Raw genomic sequence first — 21,516 nt, 5'->3', positions numbered from 1 at the left:
TCCTATTTAACAGGGAAAGGAATTGAAATTTGGAGGATTTTAATTTGCTCAAGGATTGACACGTCAATCTTTATATCTTCAAAACCTGTGTTTTTAGAAGCTGAGAGGTTGCCCAGTGCAGAGGTTGGCAGTACCTCTCTGTGGTAGGCCTGCCTTTCCTGACCACCTCTGTCTAGTTTCCAACTCTTTTTTCTGTTTCTTGTGTCTCAACATTGCTAATGTTCTCTCTGCTGGCCCTCTATTATGGCGTGTAGTTGTTCTTTAAGTTGTTAAATTTTGGAGCACTTTTCCTGCTCCAAAATTGGAAATTTGGAAAACCTGCCTCTGTACCCTGCCAGCGACAGTGCTCAGCCACTGCAACAAATGAACCACATAGGCACCAGTGGGCTCCATGTGGTTGCTATACTTGGCCCTTGGAGCTACAGTAAAATTTGTCCTTTGGCAGATGCTGAAATTACCATCCAGAGGAGGAAACTGGGGAGAGAGTGTAGGAGGAAAAGCCTGAACTGAGTTGGAGGACACTTTTAATGTATTTCTGCTTGTTTGTCTCTCATCCACTGTCAGCCCCTTTGCCTGAAGCATCCATCAACCATTTTTCTCTCCCTGAAGAAAAATCCTTCTCATGGGATAACTTGAGTCAAGTGTTCCATTCTATTAAAAATGGGATTAGACTTAAAATTCCCCAGAACTAGAGCTGGCAGCTCACTCTTGTCATTTGTTGGCAAGCATTCCACACAACAAGGCTCAAATGTGAAACAAAAAAGAAAGAGAAAGAAAGAAAGGGAGGGAGGAAGAAAGAAGGAAAGAGAGAGAGAAAGGGAGAGGAGATGTAAAAGAAAGGCCTATGAGAGTTATTTTAAAGTTTAAATGGATAAGAGCTATTCGCCTATTGAAAGAAAATAGGTAAAAATATGAATGAAATTTCATGGCAGTGGACATTAGATTTTTAACTATCTGACAGCTTTAAAAATCTAAGCAGCAACACATTCATTATAATTACACTAATAAAGTCATGTAAATGTCATAAAGAATTTGCTATGAAGAAAATTATGACCATTTAGTATCCTAAGTTCATACATTCTTGTACTTGGAAAGGTGATGAGGCTTTAACTCAACTCCAATTCATGAATCTCTTCGTTAGTAATATAAGGGGTCCTCCTGCCACACACACCAAAAAAATAGTCCATTACAAACCATTAAATAGTGTATTATAAGGTGAGGAACTATTATAATAATAATCTTTGTATGAAAACAATAGATAGCTTGATCAAATACTGATGTGACATGTCCTAAAATCATCACTTTTTGAGGACACTGTTACTCTCCCCATTTATAGATGAGGAAAGTAAAGTTAACAGGGGTAGCTAACATCATACGGCTTACAAATAAGAAATCTGCTTGACTTTAAAATCTAACCTACCCAATATCAAAGCTATTGTTATCAGATATAGCTAATATCAGACTATAACATGTATCAAAATTAATTTTCAATGCTTGAAGGGTTTTCAGTATTTTTCTTCTCATGGAAAGAGTTTGTAATCAGCCTAGATCCACCCTAAAATTTAATTTCACAAAAGTGCCCTAAATTACAAGCTCTTAATATTTGTAATGTTCATGTAAATAACTAAATACCACTTACCTATCAGACAGTACTGTTTAGTATAGAACACAGGTATAATAAAGAAGAATTTTAGTAAGATGTAAGATGTTGAGAAAGTAAGGCTAATCTGATTAAACTGGAAAAACATTTGCTTTCTTTTATACATATAGCTATGGACATGCATTTTTACTGTGTGTATGAGCTGGGGTGCGGGGTTGGGAGAGGAGGGCTCAGGGCTCACGGATTCTCACAGTGATTGTTTGGTGAGTTTTGTATGTGTTTGGGCTTCCCAGGTGGCTCAGCTGTAAAGAATCTGCCTGCAATGCAGGAGACCTGGGTTGGATTCCTGGGTTGGAAAGATCCTTTGGAGGAGGAAATGGCAACCCACTCCAGTATTCTTGCCTGGAGAATCCCATGGACGGAGGAGTCTCGTGGTCCACAGTCCATGGGGACACAGCCGAGCACCCACAGCACGGCGTGTGCATGTATATGGGTTTTGTGTGGTTAGTTGGAAAGACAGAATATATCAGGATGAGTATATTCACAGCTAACTCTTCTCTAAAATGTTCTAGATTTTCCCATTTCTTCTGTGTCCTGGGTAAACATTGCCAATTGTTAGAAAAGAAATGTCAATATTTGCCAAGGTAAATTAATCTATGTATTAGGTGCTTGTGGACTATTTTATAATTGTGTAGCATTTTAAAACAATGATTTGGCATGTCTAAATAATATCTATTGAGATGTTGACCTTAAGATATAATGGTTTTGAGGATTACCACTTGTGAAATAACCTACTTGATTTGTTTGCTGCTGCTGCTGCTGCTGCTGCTAAGTCACTTCAGTCGTCTCAGACTCTGTGCAAACCCATAGACAGCAGCCCACCAGGATCCCCCGTCCCTGGGATTCTCCAGGCAAGAACACTGGAGTGGGTTGCCATTTCCTTCTCCAATGCATGAAAGTGACTCCTAGCGACCCCATGGACTACAGCCTACCGGGCTCCTCTGTCCATGGGATTTTCCAGGCAAGAGTACTGGAGTGGGTTGCCATTGCCTTCTCCGCTTGATTTGTTTAGGGCCTCATGATATAGACCATAGCATTTCTGCTGATCTAAAATCTTATGAGCACAAAAATAACAAAATTACTACTTATAATAGGTCCTTTCTTTCTCTGTTGGGCTCCTAAAACAGCTTTCTTGTTCTGTAATAAGCTATTTGTGTTCACTTCATTTTGCTTCATTTTATTTTTGTCACCTTTGGTGTGCTATCTTGGTGTACTATGATGGAACGACACTGAATCAGACAAGCTGTAATTTTTATTGCAAGCATATCTCACGGCACATTTATAAGCTGAGCTAGATATCAGAAGTGAAGCTAGAGGGAACGTGCCTTTGTTCTAAGTTACAAAATGTTCTGCTGTTCTAAATTTGAAATATGTTGAAAATAAACTGCCTCTTTGTGACATCAAGAACTTCACATAGGAAACCTATCAAGATGTTGCTTTAAAATTTCTATGTGTATAAAACAGTTTTGCCAGCTATAAACCTGTGTTATAATTCTATGTTCACATTTAAAGCTAATATTCAAGGTGATACCATGACACAAAAATTTGATTGTATTAAAGATCCAAGCAGTTGATTTCAATTTTCTTTTCATGGAAAGCTAAGAAGCAGCATTAATTTATTTAGCAGTATTTTACTGGTATGACTATTTGAACAAAGCAGTTACATATTTAGATATAGGCATAAACTTTTTTTTCACCAGAAACTACTGGGCAGAAAGTGGCCAGTTATATCCAGGGAGGGTTTCTGGTGAATCCTAACGTGGCTTTCTCCAGCCCTAACATCACCTTCAGGTTCTAGAAAGCGCAGGCTGGGTATAACTACCTAACCTTGCTCTTGCATTTATAGATATTGAGTGAATGAGATCTGCTATCATAATCTACATTGACAAGTTTCATTTCTTCCCCCTGTGTAACCAGTTTAAAGCATCACTAAACATTAGGAAATATGTTAGAATGTTAGTTTTGAATATAGTTTTACTTCTATTACTAGAAACAGTAATAAATAAGAAATAAACTGTTCTTTTGGAACAAAATTCTTATTGCCATACTAGTACCAAGATAATTTATGGTACATTCCAGGAGCAGAGGCCCTGTCACTCTGCACTCTAACTATGGGTAACACACTTTTATTCTTGCTTCTGCCCTCAATTATTTATCTATACTGTCACATTTTCTTTTAAAAATAGCAGAATTATCTCAATAATTGTAGGATATTCCAGAAAATTCTCTCCTTCAAATAGTCATTTTAACTTTCATATTTTACCTTCTTCAAGGAATGAGCAAGCAAAGGAATCTGTTGTTTGTTCTTCCTTCCCTCTTGCTGCAGCAGGGGCCCCAATAAAGCTTTGCTTGCAAAAAGAAAAAAAAAAGTAATTTTTAAATTCATCATTTTATGAAGCAGAAGTGTAGAGCAAAAAGGAATTACCATGGTATCATTCACATAGAGATGATACACATCAACAACATAAAACTCAATAAAATGCAGATTAAATTTTGCTGAAAGTTACCATTAAAAACTGGCACAAATATTTAACAAGCATGGCCCATAATGTATTGTTTGCAACACAGTTTTTCACATGATGGAAACTGGTGACCTGCACGGGTATTACCAATACCCTTACCCAATGCTAGTGTTGCTTGCAAAGACCCCCCAGGAAATCATTAGCAAACTCCATCTAGAAACAGACCAAAAGGTCAGAGGTATACATAACATGACATTCATGGCCCATGGTTTTGGAGGGCTGTGGGTATTTGTTCTTGTTCAAAATATGGTATAGTGCTTCAAAGCATCTGCTCCCATTCTCAGAGGTTAGTGAGTTTGAAGCATGCCAGCATCTAATTTTAAACAGTATGCCAAAGACACATATTTGTTCTTAAATGTCAGTCATTAGAGTTGGGTGCCTACACAAATTCAGTGAGTTCCAGTGAAGTGGTAATTGGTTCTCCAAGTTAGAAAGTATGAGTGTCTTATCAGAAACTCAAATATAAGGAAATTGACCATCAATTTAGAGACGAACAACCTGGGACAAGTAGATACCGTCTGTAACTTACAGATTGATTTGAAAATCCTGGAACATTATTCTGTAAAAGAGAAAGCTGAAAACATATTCAGCTTTGCAGAAGCATGAAACTTACTCTATTTTAATACAAACAGAAATATCTCTCTCTCTCTCTCTCTCTCTCACACACACACACACACACACACACACACACACTTAAAGCAAATCTAACAAAAATAAATGAATAAATATAGAGATAATAGTCAGCATCTTGCAGTAGAAATACGGTTTTTGGAGTTGGTCAAATCTACATTTGAATTCTGTCTTTATCCTTCAATGACCATGCCACACTAAGCTAATCCTTTATTCCCTGTACCTAAGTTTTCTTATCTATAAAATAGGTGAAATAGTTCTAAACATGAGGCATTGCTGTAAGGATAATGTATGCCAACTGCATAGCATGTATGGAGTATGCTCAATAAGTAATGACTATTACAAATACTAGTTTTTAAGTATACACCTACCCAAAACATGTTGTTTATACAAAATGTAATTATTTTATAAAAATGTTGAAGCCTTGTCACCTAAAAGAACATAATCTTAAAGCTTGCAACATACTGAAATTTTAAAAAACTATATGATTATATAGCTATATAACTTCATTTTGCTTTGATAGCGATTGCTTGATTTTTTTCCTCACAGCAGGGGGAAAAAAAACTAGCCTTGCTCTATCACTCGAAATTTCCGCCTTTCCTTTAGTAATGATTTTTGTCTTCTTGTGATCCATGTAGGTTCTACACACCCTTACAGCAATTCTCTTTCTATATTATATCTTAATGTTAAGAAATAGCAAAAGAAAAAAAGCAATTTGACATTTGTATTTATGTATATTACTTTTTGCTTCCTTTATTTCCACTTGAAAGTATTCAGTACTCTGTCTTGTGTCTCTCTGCTCTCCCCAAAATCAAGGTCTCTCCAGGACCTTTCCAAGCAAACAGATATCCCTTACGGCACGGTCCTGGACTCTGCAGTATATGAGCATGTTCGCATGAAGGGAATGAACCCTTTTGAGAGAGACAGCATGTATTCCCAAATGTGGCGGATGATCAACCGAAGCAACGGATCAGAGAATAACGTTCTGGAGTCCCAAGCAGGCATTCAAAAGGTACTGGCCATAGTTCTGCATTCATAGTCTACCATTCTGTCCCTAATATTGGAATTGCTAAACTGAGGTTGATACTTCCTTTTTGTAATTTTAACTTTGACAAAGAGTTTTCAGTTAAGGCTTTCCAGGTGGCTCAGTGGTAAAGAGTCCACCTGCCAGGAGATATGGGTTTGATCTCTGGGTCGGGAAGATCCCCTGGAGAAGAATATGATGGAGTTTTCAGTTAAATTATGCCTTTTATTGATTTAAGAAGATTTTGAGGTGACTCACCACACCAGTAGAGGGAATTCACAGATTTCTGTGGTATGGCTAAGGATCTTTTTACAACAGAATTTCAAAACTAGAAAATATGAGCTAGTATTTTGTTCAGAACAAGGTCAGGGACTTACACACATGAAGACTGGAAAAGGCTTTTACAAATCTCATTACAAATATCATTCAGGTTATCCAAGTTTTTCAAACAACTCTGGTTGTTTTCTACACTACATTTGTTTTTAGATGAAAACTTTATCTTATATGATTATGTGAAGTTCTCTGTGAGTAAAAGTTAATCTTGTCCACAGATATGATTTCTATGAATGTCTATTTCTATTTCCAAAAATGAAAATCTTTATTAATAGCTTATTTTTATAAACTCATCATTTAGAAGTTATTTAAAAAAAAAAAAAAACACAGAGAGCCATCCTTTGTATGAAACACATGAAATTAGTTTTTATTCTGGACTGTGGCTTATAAACATGTACATAAAAGTAAATCTTTCTTCCTCAGGCCCCATCAACCTCCATGAGAGAACTGAATGATTTTTGCTTAACATTATCCCAGCGGCTTTCACAGAGAAAACCACAAGGGTTGACTTTCAATAAGTAATTGTGGGATGAATGAATGAATAAATATCCAGTAACAGCATCAATGGTGGTATATACTTTTTTCTGTCCCCTTTCACAGCATGATAATTTGAACTCCAAGTCTGAGTTCCTTGTTTAGAAGGCAAAACTACCTTCTTGGAAAATGTTTTGTTGACTGTAAATATTATTCTGCCATGTGGGTGTATCAGTCATGCCCAACTCTTTGTGACCCTATGCACTGTAGCCTGCCTGGCTTCTCTGTCCATGGATTCTCCCAATAAGACTGTTGGAATGGGTTGCCATGCCCTCTTCCAGGGGATCTTCCCCACCCAAGGGTCAAGTCTGCGTCTCTTATGTCTCCTACACTGGCCGGCAGATTCTTTACCGCTAGCACCACCTGGGAAGCCCACGTTCTGTCACAGGTTCTAGGGTTATGCTTTGCCTTTCCATATGTTGTCCTTAACTACTGCTCTCGCTGTGGTTCCCTAGTGTCACCCTCGTAATTCTTTCAGTCACTACACTGATACTGTTATTTTAAAACTACTAATGCTGACATAAAGGCCTTTCTGAGTATAAAGGATGCCTTTAAATAATGTCCTTGAAATCTTAGCAACAGCTTCTAACTCCTTCACCCTCATTATTTGAATCCCAGTTTCCCATGGCCCAGGTACCGATCATGAAATACGTATTTCTTTTTGTCCAGAGGCCTGTTGGTTCTTAGAATTTCAACACAGTCCTCCACTTACTGGGGACATGGGGGAGGCAGGTGAGATTTGGGGGGTGAATGAACTTAGATGTTGTACTGGGGAGAAAGGAGGATAGATTTTAGGATTTACTAGGTACTCACTGGATGTGGATGAATTTAAGCCTCACAATAGTTTTGGAAAGAGTTCTTTTCCTTCATATTGTCTATTGTTAAGAAAGAATTTTGCTTTCTTGAATATAAATTGAATTTCAAAATTTATATTTTTATCAGTTTTAGATCTAAAGCTCCTCATACTTTCCAAACACTTTCTATACCATAACATTTTCCAGAGAAAATTCAATATCTGATTTCCACAGATACAAATTCCCAATAAAAATATTTTTCAAAAATACATATTCACTCCATTCATTCATTCATCCAGTACTTGCTAATTAACAATTATGAATCAGGTGCTGAGGTAGGAACTGGAGGTAAACTCGACCACAGGGGAATGCCTGGATTCATGAAATATAGAGTCTGATGAGACCAATTGAAAAGGAAACTAAAGTACATCATCAAACAAAATGATTTAAATTATGATAAATACTATCAGAAAAACAAATAGAATGCTATTGTAGAAATTTGCTTGAGAAGCAGTGATCAGGTAAGTTTCCTAAGGATATAAGATATTAACTACAATCTGTCTGATCAGGAGATGGTCATGTAGAAGACAGGATGACAAAGCATTCAGGCAATGCTTAGCATAGGCTAAGGCTCAAAGATCCATTCAGAAACCAGTTTTAAAATCTACATGAAATGGACACTGTTTAATGAGAAAAAGTGGAGAATGAGGTTAGTAGGCAGGGGACAGATCATACAGGACCTTGCTCGTGGTTAAGAACTTGGATTTTATTTGAATTAGAAAAAAAAAAGATGCTGCTTAAATAACAGAATGTAATGGTTGATTTTTATTTGTCAAGAAGATCATTATAACTTCCATGTGGGAATTGGGTAAGAATGAAAATAGTGAGACCATAAGAAACTTGTAACTATCTAAGGTAGCCAGCTAAATTAACACCTTGTTTCATTCCCATGTTCTTATATATATACATATACACACAAACATACACACACACACTATTACCCGTCATTCTTTGTATTATAAACTGGTTACACTTCTGACGTCCCAGTATTTCCAAAATAATATATAAATCTAGAGATAGCATCAGTTGCTACATAGATGCTTTGTGTTAGTCACTCAGTCATGTCTGACTCTTTGCAACCCCATAGACTGTAGCCTGCCAGGCTCCACTGTCCATGAAATTTTCCAGGCAAGAATACCGGAGTGGGTTGCCATTTCCTTCTCCAAGGGAACTTCCCAGCCCAGAGATTGAACCTGTGTCTCTGGCATTGCAGGCAGATTCTTTATTGTCTGAGTCACCAGGGAAGCTTTAGGATATACTTATATATCGTCTAAGGTCTTCAGTGTTCTTTAAGAAAATCTCTTCTTTTGTAAGTATGTACATAGAATTTCCTGCATTTTCTGTTTTTGTTTTTTTAATTTATGCTGTTTAATTATGTGTATATGTAAAAATAAACTGTGAATATTCAAACTCAGAAAATTCTTATTCGAGAGTCTATGAAATAGAAGTGTTTTAGACTCAGCTATTGACAGTTTTGTAGTATGTGCTATGAAATTTAGTTAATAATTTTTAGGCTTTCATATTTCTTTTTAATACATAACCATTCCATTGCTTTTCAACTTAGGCTTGTGTTTTTTATACTGTGGTTAAATGTCATACTTTTTTTTTTTTTAATCTGTTATGAAGAGTGGAAAGAACTCTGGTCTTAGAAAAAATCTCTCTGGTTTTCATTCTTGTTTCTTCCAGTTCTCAGCTCTGTACTTTGGGAAAATTACTTGGTTTCTCTAAGATTTACTCTTCCCATCAGTAAAATTATCACATATGTGAGAATTAAAGGCCTGGACTTTGCAGGCATACAGATAGGTTTGAATCCAGTTCATTTTTTTAAGTAAAATGTGTAAATGTGACTAGTTACTTAACATTTCTGGGACTCAGAATTGTTATCATGATATTAAGAATTTCTGCTTCTTATGGTTTTGATCATTGTTAAATATATATATATGCACATACATATATATATGTAGTAGAATAATAAACTCTTAAGATGATTCTAAAGTTTACATGAAAGAATGTATATGTGAGTGATTTCTTATTACAAGGCATTATTACTTGGTATTTCCTAAGGTTAACCTAAAATTATGACATAATAAGAAAAGGTAATGCAATAAAAGAGGTAGAGAACAATTTCTATTTCTATTCCCTGATAGTCTGCTGATAAAGACAGCTTACAATTTTAAAACTGCCAATCAAGTCCCTAAGTACTTATTATACACCATATATTCAATTTTCTGATTTAGTAGAGGAGTAGTGAAAAATGTTCTTATTAATTTATAATGGGAAATATCAAAGTGAAATTTGCTTATTGTCTACATTTCTTTCAACCAGTATCAGAGACAGCTGAAAACTGATTAGACAGAGACTAGATAGTTATAATAAAATGTATTTTGGTTCAGTTTTCAAGGTCTTGGCCAGCTTTCAAAATCAACCAACCAACAAACGATAACCTCTTCACCTGCTAAAGCTCACTGGGAGTTCATAAGTTTGAGAACTATAACACATGAAATATTTCTGGTGGATTCTTCCTGGAGTAACCAGTCTTGCACATCTCACACAGAAACTCCCTGTTCTCTGCCATTGATTTCTAATTTGTACAGGCAGGAAAGACCCCCAAGGTCTTATAAGTCAATATTCCACAAAAGGCCAAACTTCATCTACAGTATATTTGACAAGAATTCATATATATAGTAACTCCCTACCAGAAAAGCCTGCATCACTGTGAAAACAATCCTCCCAATCTAATTGCAATTTTAAATGGATCCCATTCATGTCTTAGGTTGTGCTTGTTCCTAACGGTACTACTAGTCTCACTGTTTTTCTTACTTGAAGGTAAATTCTGATCCCTTCTAACAGCTTTGGTCTGCTTATACCAAAGATACCTGTAAAAATGAGGGTTAGGTAAATAAATTCTAATCTGCTATTCTTTGGAGGCGTTCACTGTACTACACTAGCCTAATTAAACTAGAACAAATGTGTTTCTGCCTTCCTCTTCTTAGGACGTTTTGCGTAAGCAGGAGAAAAAATGTGATTTGAAAAATATAACTGGGTTTTTTTTTTAATGAATTCATCCAATAGTTATTTATTGAGCATATTCTGTGTATCAGTCAGTGTTTGGGTCATTGAACATAAATGAAAAAAAAAAATACCTTCATGAAGTATACATTCTAGTGGGGAAGGCAAACAATAAACCAGATAAATAAAATATGTTGTATTTCAGGAGTAATCACTGACACTGGAATAAATATTAATATATAAAGTAAGTGAGGGGTGGAGGTAGAAGAGAAATATATGTGTGGATAAAGTTTTTCCAGGCACAGGGTCAGCCAGTGCAAAGGCCCTGAGGTGGGAGCATGCCTGGATGTTTGAAGATTGTGATGGAGGCTAGCATAGCTCCAGAAATGCAGTGCAATGTTACTAACTATGGTCACCATGCTGTGTGTTACATCTCCATGACTTCTTATTTTATAACTGGAAGTTTGCACCTTTTGACCCTTTTTACCCATTGTAATCTTAACTGTGGAGTGGAAGGCATCTGAATATCTTAAATCATTCAGGTTATTCTGATTCACAACAAAGATTGATTTTGAAACCATACAAATAACTTTGGCTTTTACTCTGATATAGGAAAGCAAGTAAGGCTTGAGGCCAGAAGAGTGACATGGTCCGACTGACTTTTGAAGGTCCACTCTAGGTCTGTGTAGGAAACAGGCAGGGACTAGAAGCAGGGAGCCCAGTGTAGAGGCCGCTGTAATCTTCCAAGTGGGACATGATGGTGGGCAGACCGGGGGTTTATGGTGAAAATGGTAAGAAGTGGTTGAATTTGAATGTATTGTGAAGGTAGTTCTGATGAGCTTTCCTAGAAGATTGAATGTGGGGTATGAAAAAGAGGAGTTAAAGATGCATCCAACATGTTTCACTTAAGTAATTGGAAGAAGGAATTTGCCATTTATTGTGACTGAAAAAACTATGGGAAGAGCAGATTTTAAAAACCAAATTAAAATTTGCCTTTGGCATGATAGTTAATATAGAATGCTTCTTAATTATCCAGGCAAAGATGCCAAGAAGTTTGCTTCATATATGAATTGAATGTTTAGGAGAAAGTTCTAGCTGGAGATAAACATCTGGGGAGGATTAGCATAATGTTTGCCTTTTAAAGTCATCAGACTGGATGCTGTCACTAAGGACATGTAGGTATCTAGAGAAGAAAGATATCTAAACTAATCCATGGGACAGTTTAATATTTAGAAGAGAAGGAGATTTTAATAAAAGGGTATAGCAGAGTCAGGGAATGATCAGCCAGTGAGGCAGGAGAAAAACCAAGAGCGGTTATTTAGAAGCCAAATGAAAAAAGTGTCTCATGGAAGCTCAGCTGAACAACTGTCAAATGATGCTCATGGATCAAATATGATGCAGACTAAGAATTAATGATTTATTTGGTTACCAGTAGTCACTGGTAACCTTGACAGGAGCAGATCTGATAGAGTGAAAGGAGCAGGAATTACATACAATTCAATTGGAGAGAAAAAAAAGAGACAGGTGATTTTGAGAATAGGCACTTTTTAAAGGTGCTTTCCTATAAGGAAATAGTGAATAATAGGACAGATTCCTGGAGTGGGATGTGAAGTTCAGGAAATTTTTTTAATGAGAGAAGATATACAGTCTCTGTATATTAATAGGACAATATAATAAAGAAGGCAGTACTCAAGATGCAGGAGAGAGACAGGAGAACTGCCAGGATCCACTGTACAAGCAGAGGGTCGGGTTTAGGAGCACAATCCAGCCATAGTAAGAGGAGGAAGGCTAGAGTATACAGGGATACCTTCAGATAGGTTGGAAGATGTGGTGATGGGAGCACATGAAAGTTCATTTTTGACTGCTTATATTTACTCAGGAAAAAAAAAAAAAAAACAGGGATGAGGGTCATCACCAAAGCAGGATAGAGATTCTGGAGATTTAAAGAAAGAAAAAGTAGGCATCGTTGTTCTGGAGAATGGGAGGAACCATTAGACTAGGGAAATGTAATAGATTCCTAAACAAGACTAAAGCCCCCTTTGCCGTAGTAGTCATGACTGTAAATTGGGACTAATCTGCATGATTGTGGGGTTTTCTCTGCCCTCTCTATCTTCAGCTGCCAATTTCACCAGAATGGTGTTTGCTAGATAAGTACGGTAGAAGGCAGTGAGGTGAAGAAGTTGAGAGTATATGTAAAGAAATGATCTCTATTACAAATCATGGAATCTGAGCTGTGTAGGAAAGAAGTCAAAGCACAAGGAAATTGAGGCTAACACAAGGATGGCGTGAACAGTGGACTATAGGTCTAGATAGGATTGGAGAATTGTTGGAGTTACTGAACGGGAAAGATAGGATTGGAAATAATTTGAAGTTTGGTTCTGAGATGACACATCTGAAATTGAGATGATGAAGACAGTGCTGGCATCAGAAATGATATGACATGAGAGTGGGTGGCTGATGTGGGAGAAAAGACACGATCTTTGGAGAAGCAGAAGCCAAGAGGCTGATAAGCCAAGTACTGGGAAAGGATGTCTATTGAATAACTGAATCACCAAGAATAACCACAGAAGTGGAATTTGAGGGTGACAGAGAGGCAAGTGATACAATCTTTAAGTAAGTGTGGAGGAGTGACAGAATTAGCAGACGTCTGCAGTAAGAATGAGTAGCATGTAGTAGTCTGATAGCATGAGTTTCAAAGCTGAAGGACTTCAGAGACCAGGGTCTAAAACTGGTTCAAAGGGCAAGGAGAACACCTAGCCCTGATCCAGCAACAGTGGTGTGAATATTGTAGAAAAAACAGTCATCACTTGAGAAGACCAAAGGCACTGCGGTATCTCTTGAGGAGAAGCAGGTTTTACTTAGCAAAAGAAAGGAAAAGGATATTGTGTTGTCGTTGTTCAGTCACTAAGTCATGTCCAGCTCTTTGTGACCACATGGACTGCAGCATGCCAGGCCCCCCAGTCTCTCACCATCTCCTGGAGTTTGCCCAAGTTCATGTCCATTGAATCAGTGATGCTATCCAACCATCTCATCCTTCGCTGCCCTCTTCTCCTTTTGCCTTCAATCTTTCCCAGCATCAGTGTCTTTTCCAATGAGTTAGCTCTTCAGATAAGGTAGCCAAAGTATCGGAGGAAGAAAATTTAAACAAACAAAAAAGGAAATTTAAAAACAAAAAAAAAAAAAACAGCTTGAGGGTATAGGGAGACTAACTGTATGTCTTGGTGTGGAACAGCATTAATTTTGCCAGATGTTCCATTCCACTCTCAAGAGTATTCACATCAAAACAATAAATTGTATGATCTCCTTAGATACATGGATCATGGTGATGATAGGGTTCCATAGACCAGAATGGAAGAGTCTAGACAGTTGGAAAGGGATGGGGAAATTGGTCAAAACCAGGCAGCACACAGATTCAAATCAAGAAGTGCTGAGGAGTGACCTAGAAGTCAGGCCCTCAGAGATTTAGAAACAATATGGACTTTAGGCTCTAAATCAATTAGCTAAGTTGGTGAATGTGAGATGACAGTGTGGGTGAGCATGCTGCCAAGATTGTGGTAACATTGGCAGAGAGGAGTCCTGACAAAGAGCAGTCTTACCAAGAGCCGAGAGGTTTGAGGGCATCGCTTCCTACAACTGAGGGACCAATGGGAAATGTAGCAGCTGGCAAGTGGGAACGAAGTTACATTAAAAAAAAAACATTGTAAGTAGAAAACAAACTTCAACTGTTATTTAGTTTTACCTATAATAATTTTTGGTCTTAGGGACTTCAAACCTATGATCCACACTGGCCATATTTTCTGCTGGTTGTTCCATTCCCCATCCTCTTAGAGCACTATACTTTCATTTGCCATTGAGTAAAAATGCCAGAGTAGATAACAGCCAGCAGCAGAGAAAGGGTAAGAGCTAGCCTGAGCTTCAGCAAGTGTCGTGGTCATATATTGACTAGGTATACGACCCTAACATCGGGGTCAGGCCCCTATTATAGAAATGAATAATCAGACTGAATACAACGTGGAGAGAAAAGTAAAGCAAACTACTAAACAGCTTGGGTCTATGAAAATGCCAAGAGTCCTGGGCTGTCATGCCACAGGGTTTAGAGGTAGCGGTCTATTTGCTACATGTGCCCTTTTGCCAAATGATTCACTCGAGCACTTTGCCCTGCAGCTGGGAGCTCAGATCCCACCGGCCTATTTTCTGCTCTCCAGAAACCAGAGTTTTTAGGTATGTGTCATTTATCACACAATAAAAGAACAGAACCAGTGAAAGAATGAAAAAACATAGAGATAATTTCCAGCAACCCTGCTAATGCATTTCTGATGCCTGGGATTGGGTATTTGTTGTTGTTGTTGTTTTTTAATTAGTATTATTTTTAAAAGAAAAAGACTTATTTTTGAAGATAAGAAAAGACTTTAAAAACTTATTTTTGTTTCTCATAATCTTCATGGATATTGAAATCAATTAGCCTTGATTAGATATTTTCTCAAAGAGGAAAGGAGAAATCTAAAACCATGGACTTCTTAGGCAGTCCTGAGCATTTTACATTGAGTTAGAATATTATCAGGTCTTATAGAACACAAAGAAAACTACAAATAAAGATTTTTTTCTAGATGCCCAGAAAAAAATATGCATAATTCTCTAAAGTAAAGGAAAATAATAAAGTGATGTCTTATGTGTGTAAAGATGACACTACTCAGCCACCATACACAGAGCATGTACTTTTAAAATTGTTTTTTTATATAGTGATTTACTCTATATTGAGAGCTACACCTACTCCAATTCTTTAAATTAGTTACATCTGATTCCAAGGCATGTGTATATTCACTCAATCCTATAACATACATACATTTAGTCTAACTTGGAAAACTAGTCTAATTTAGTCTAGAAATTTAGAAATTAGACTAAATTTAATTAATAAGATTAAATTTAGAAATTTAGACTAATTTAGGAAAATCCCATGGATGGAGGAGCCTGGTAGGCTGTAGTCTATGGGGTCGTGAAGAGTCAGACACAACTGAGCGACTTCACTTTCACTTTTCACTTTCATGCATTGGAGAAGGAAATGGCAACCCACTCCAGTGTTCTTGCCTGGAGAATGCCAGGGATAGCAGAGCCGTCTATGGGGTCACACAGAGTAGTTGGACACGACTGAAGCAACTTAGTAGCAGCAGCAGCAGCAGTCAAATTTGGAAAACTCAGCAGTGGCCACAGGACTGCAGAAGTTCAGTTTTCATTCCAATCCCAAAGAACGGCAATGCCAAAGAATGCTCAGACTACCACACAATTTCACTCATCTCTCACACTAGCCTAATATATTTAGGCTAATAGGTATCAGAAACTATTATTTTAGGTACATAGGATGAAGAGATGAATTAGTTTGGTGAAGGTGGCCAGTAAAATGAAGAATAGCAGCTACCCCACAGAGAGATATACAAGGTATTAAGAGGACACAGAGAAAGGGGACCTATTGTAGCTGGAGGATGAGACTGGTACAGATCACAAAGGCTTCCTGTAGGAGTAATATCAAACTTAGAATAAACAGGATTTAATTAAGTTAAGGACAGAGAGAATTAAGTAGCATAGGGAAGAGGCAGCCTGAACAAAAAAGTTGAGGTAAACAGAACAATGTATGTGCAGAAACAAAGAGCAGAGCAATTACAATTAGATATAAACTACTTGTGTTAGTTTATATCTAATAAAGATATATATATAATAGAGGAAAACAATGGAATGGGAAAGACTAGAGATCTCTTCAAGAAAATTAGAGATACCAAGGGAACATTGCATGAAAAGATGAGCACAATAAAGGACAGAAATGGTATGGACCTAACAGAAGCAGAAGATATTAAGAAGAGGTGGCAAAAATACACAGAAAAACTGTACAAAAAATATCTTCATAATCCGGATAACCACAAAGGTGTGATCACTCACCTAAAGCCAGACATCCTGGAGTAAATCAAGTGGGCCTTAGGAAGCATCACTATGAACAAACTAGTCAGGGTGATGGAATTGCAGCTGAGCTATTTCAAATCCTAAAAAAAAATACTGTTAAAGTGCTACAATCAGTATACCAGCAAATTTGGAAAACTCAGCAGTGGCCACAGGACTGGAAAAGGTCAGTTTTCATTCCAATCCCAAAGAAAGGCAATGCCAAAGAATGCTCAAACTACCGCACAATTGCACTCATCTCGCACATTAGTAAAGTAATGCTCAAAATTCTCCAAGCCAGGCTTCAGCAGTATGTGAACCAAGAACTTCCAGGTGTTCAAGCTGGATTTAGAAAAGACACAAGAATCAGAGATCAAATTGCCAACATGCATTGGATCATCAAAAAAGCAAGAGTTTCAGAAAAACATCTACTTCTGCTTTATTGACTATCAAAGTATTGACTATCACAACAAACTGTGGAAAATTCTTCAAGAGTTAGGAATACCAGACCACATGACCTGCCTCCTGAGAAATCTGTATGCAGGTCAAGAATAAACAGTTAGAACTGGACAAGGAAAAACAGACTGATTCCATATTGGGAAAGGAGTATGTCAAATCTGTATATTGTCACCCTGCTTATTTAACTTATATGCAGAATACATCATGCAAAAAGCCGGGCTAGATGAAGCACAAGCTGAAAACAAGATTGCCAGGAGAAATATCAATAACCTGAGATATGCAGATGATACCACCCTTATGGCAGAAAGCAAAGAAGAACTAAGGAGTCTCTTGATGAAAGTGAAGGAAGAGAGAGAAAAAGTTGGCTTAAAACTCAATATTCAGAAAACTAAGATCATGGCATCCGGTCCCATCACTTCACAGCAAATAGATGGGGAAACAATGGAAACAGTGACAGACTTTATTTTCTTGGACTCCAAAATCGCTGCAGATGGTGACTACAGCCATGAAATTAAAAGATGCTTGCTCCTTGGAAGAAAAGCTATGAGCAACCTAGACAACATATTAAAAAGCAGAGACATTACTTGCTAAGAAATGTCTCTATAGTCAATGCTATGGTTTTTTCCGTTAGTCATTTATGGATTTGAGAATTGGACCGTATAGAAAGCTGAGGGGCAAAGAATTGATGCTTTTGAACTGTGTTGTTGGAGAAGACTCTTGAGAGTCCCTTGGACTGCAGGGATATCCAACCAGTCCATCCTAAAGGAAATCAGTCCTGAATATTTATTGGAAGGACCGATGCTGAAGCTTAAACCTTAATACTTTGGCCAACTGATGCGAAGAACTGACTCATTTAAAAAGACCTTGATGCTGGGAAAGATTGAAAGCAAAAGGAAAAGGGGATGACAGAGGATGAGATGTTTGGATGGCATCACTGACTCAATGGACATGAGTTTGAGTAAGCTCTGGGAGTTGGTGATGGTCAGGGAAGTCTGGCGTCCTGTAGTCCACGAGGTTGCAGAGTCGGACATGACTGAGTGACTGAACTGATGTGTGTTAGAGTCTTCTAGATAAATAGGACCAGTAAGATACAGTAGATATAGATATAGACATATCCTAAATTAGTTATCTCACTATATATAAATAATCCTATACATCTATACATATTTTATATACAGTGATAAATATCTATAGTCTATATATATTTTATATACACATACATATATGTATGTGTATATATATATATACACATATATGTGTATATATGAATGTGTATATATACATACACACACACACACACACAGAGAATGAGATTTATTTTAAGAAACTGGGGACTCATGAGATTACAGAGGCTGACAAGTCCCAGAATCTACTGTCTATAAGCTGAAGACCCAGGAAAGCCAATGATGTAAATTTCAGTCCACATGCATGCAAAGGCCTGAGAACTAGGAATGCTGATGGTATAAATCCCAGCCCAAGGGCAGCAACAGACTAAGGTCTTGGCTCATGCAGTCAGAGCCAAAGAGAATTCAGCTTTCCTCTGCCTTTGTGTTCTGTTCTGGTCCTGCACGGGTGAGATGGTGCCCACCCACATCAGGGAAGCAGTCTACTTAGTCCACCAGTTCACAGACACACTCAGAAATAGCGTTTCACAGATATCTGGTTTTTCTGTGGCCCAGTCAACTTGATGCCTGAAAGTAACCAACACAGAACTATAGTAAAGTGAAGGGGATAGGAGATGCAGTTTGTGCCATGGATCAAAGATGCATCCTGGACCATGTATCATCTGAACCTGCCAATCAGATGTTAATTGTATAGTTTTAGCTAAATGAACAAACAGATGTGAAAAGAATAACCAAAAATATTTGAAATTTCTGGATTGAAAAGAAGATAGAGTCACTTTGGGCCTCAAAATCATGGAAAGGGAATAGATGAGTTCTGAGATTTCTTCTAGAGCTAATTTCAATGAGTCTTTGGACCCTGGTTTCAGTGTTTAGAAGCCACATGAGAGAAGTGTGCCTCCCAGGAAATAGGAGACACCCCTAGTGGGAGTCTCAGATGTCAGTTTTGATTTAACATATCCTCATTCTCATGCCAAAGTATTCTACAAAAGAATTCCAAGTTTGTAGTTCCCCAGAATGAAAACAAATGGATAGGCGCATCTTTGTTTCCTGGTGGTTCCGTTATGTTCCAAAACTTCTTTATCCAATAAACAGTTTAAATTACACTTTGCCTTGGCTTAGTTCTTACTCTAAAGTTCCTTTGCAAATTGGAATGTGCATGTACATTTTTAAAATTTCTATTGGGAGAATTCAAAAAATTAAAAATTATATTCCACTGTAATTTTAAAATTAGCCCATTCTACCCATCCAATTTTACTTTCAGTTTACTTCTGTTTAATAGCAGGCTGATAATCTTCATGACTTTCTTCTATGTTTAATAGGCACAAACATGCATGCAGTTTTTTATTCAGTTTCCATTTTGACGTTTTAGAAAATAAAATGTTTTCTTGCTTTTGTCTTTTTCAATTTCTGTCATAAACATCTTTCAGGTTAGCATACACATATATGCATATTATAATATATGTTTAAGACCTTCAAAATATTCCATGAATTATTGTTGTTGTTCAGTCACTCAGTCGTGTCCAACTCTTTACGATCCCATGGACTGCAGCATGCCAGGCTTCCCTATCCTTCACCATTTCCCGGAGTTTGCTCAAACTCACGTCCGTTGAGTTGCTGATGACATCCAACCATCTCATCTTCTATTATCCCCTTCTCTTGCCTTCAATCTTTCCCAACATCAGGGTCTTTTCCAATGAGTCAGCTCTTTGCATTAGGTGGCCAAAGTATTGAAGCTTCAGCTTTAGCATGAGTCCTTCCAGTGAATATTCAGAACTGATTTCCTTTAGAATTGACTGGTTGGATCTCCTTGCTGTCCAGGGGACTCTCAAGGGACTCTCCAGCAGCACAGATGGAAGTCATCAGTTCTTTGGCACTAAGCCTTTTTTATTGTCCAGCTCTCACATCCATACATGACTACTGGAAAAACCATAGCTTTGACTAGACACACTTTTGTAGGCAAAGTAATATCTCTGCTCTTTAACATGCTGTCTAGTTATAGGTTAGTTATAGCTAGAGGTTCAGTTCAGTTCAGTTGCTCAGTCGTGTCCGACTCTGCAACCCCATGAATCGCAGCACGCCAGGCCTCCCTGTCCATCACCAACTCCCGGAGTTCACTCAGACTTACATCCATTGAGTCAGTGATGCCATCCAGCCATCTCATCCTCTGTCGGCCCCTTCTCCTCCTGCCCCCAATCCCTCCCAGCATCAGAGTCTTTTCCAATGAGTCAACTCTTCACAGGAAGTGGCCAAAGTACTGGAGTTTCAGCTTCAGCATCATTCCCTTCAAAGAAATCCCAGGGCTGATCTCCTTCAGAATGGACTGGTTGGATCTCCTTGCAGTCTCAACAGTCTTCTCCAACACCACAGTTCAAAAGCATCAATTCTTTGGCACTCAGCTTTCTTCACAGTCCAACTCTCACATCCAGACATGACCAATGGAAAAACCATAGCCTTGACTAGACGGACCTTAGTCAGCAAAGTAATGTCTCTGCTTTTGAATATGCTATCTAGGTTGGTCATAACTTTTCTTCCAAGGAGTAAGCATCTTTTAGTTTCCTGGCTGCAGTCACCATCTGCAGTGATTTTGGAGCCTAAAAAAATAAAGTCTGACACTGTTTCTACTGTTTCCCCACCTATTTCCCATGAAGTGATGGGACCAGATGCCATGATCTTCATTTTCTGAATGTTGAGCTTTTTTAAGCCAAATTTTTCACTGTCCACTTTCATCAAGAGGCTTTTTAGTTCCTCTTCACTTTCTGCCATAAGGTTGGTGTCATCTGCATATCTGAGGTTATTGATATTTCTCCCGGCAATCTTGATTCCAGCTTATGCTTCTTCCAGCCCAGCGTTTCTCATGATGTACTCTGCATAGAAGTTAAATAAGCAGGGTGACAATATACAGCCTTGACATACTCCTAGCTAGAGGTTAGTTATAGCTTTTCTTCCAAGGAGCAAGCGTCTTTGAATTTCCAGGCTACAGTCATCTGATCTGCAGTGATTTTGGAGCCCAAGAAAATAAAATCTGTCACTGTTTCCATTGTTTCTCCATCTATTTGCCATGAAGTGATTGGGACCAGATGCCATGATCTTCATTTTTCATTTGTAGAATTTTAGGCCAGGTTTTTCACTCTCCTCTTTCACCTTCATCAAGAGGCTCTTTAATTCCTCTTCACTTTCTGCCATTAGAGTGATGTCACCTGCACATCTGAGGTTATTAATATTTCTCCTGGCAATCTTGATTCCAGCTTGTGCTTCATCCAGCCCGACATTTCTCATGATATACTCTGCATATGTTAAATAAGTAGGGTGACAATATACAGCCTTGACATAATCTATTTCCAGTTTTGAACCAGTCTGCTGTTCATGTCCTGTTCCAATTGTTGCTTCTTTACCTGCATACAGGTTTCTCAGGAGATAGGTAAGGTGGTCTTTCCATCTCTTT

General features: G+C 37.8%; 1 protein-coding gene across 1 annotated transcript in view; it reads left to right on the top strand.

Moving 5' to 3' along the window:
• The window catches only part of GRID2 (glutamate ionotropic receptor delta type subunit 2), a 1,625,731-nt gene that overhangs the window by 1,361,920 nt on the left and 242,295 nt on the right, over positions 1-21,516 (top strand). The window contains exon 13 of the mRNA XM_040237847.1: positions 5,629-5,824. Coding sequence (XP_040093781.1) covers positions 5,629-5,824 — 196 coding nt within the window. The remainder of the gene's footprint in view (positions 1-5,628; positions 5,825-21,516) is intronic.

Source organism: Oryx dammah, unplaced genomic scaffold, assembly GCF_014754425.2.
Source record: "Oryx dammah isolate SB20612 unplaced genomic scaffold, SCBI_Odam_1.1 HiC_scaffold_3, whole genome shotgun sequence".
Lineage (NCBI taxonomy): Eukaryota > Metazoa > Chordata > Mammalia > Artiodactyla > Bovidae > Oryx > Oryx dammah.
Note: the sequence above shows the minus strand (reverse complement) of the source record. Positions and strands in the feature narration are given on the sequence as shown.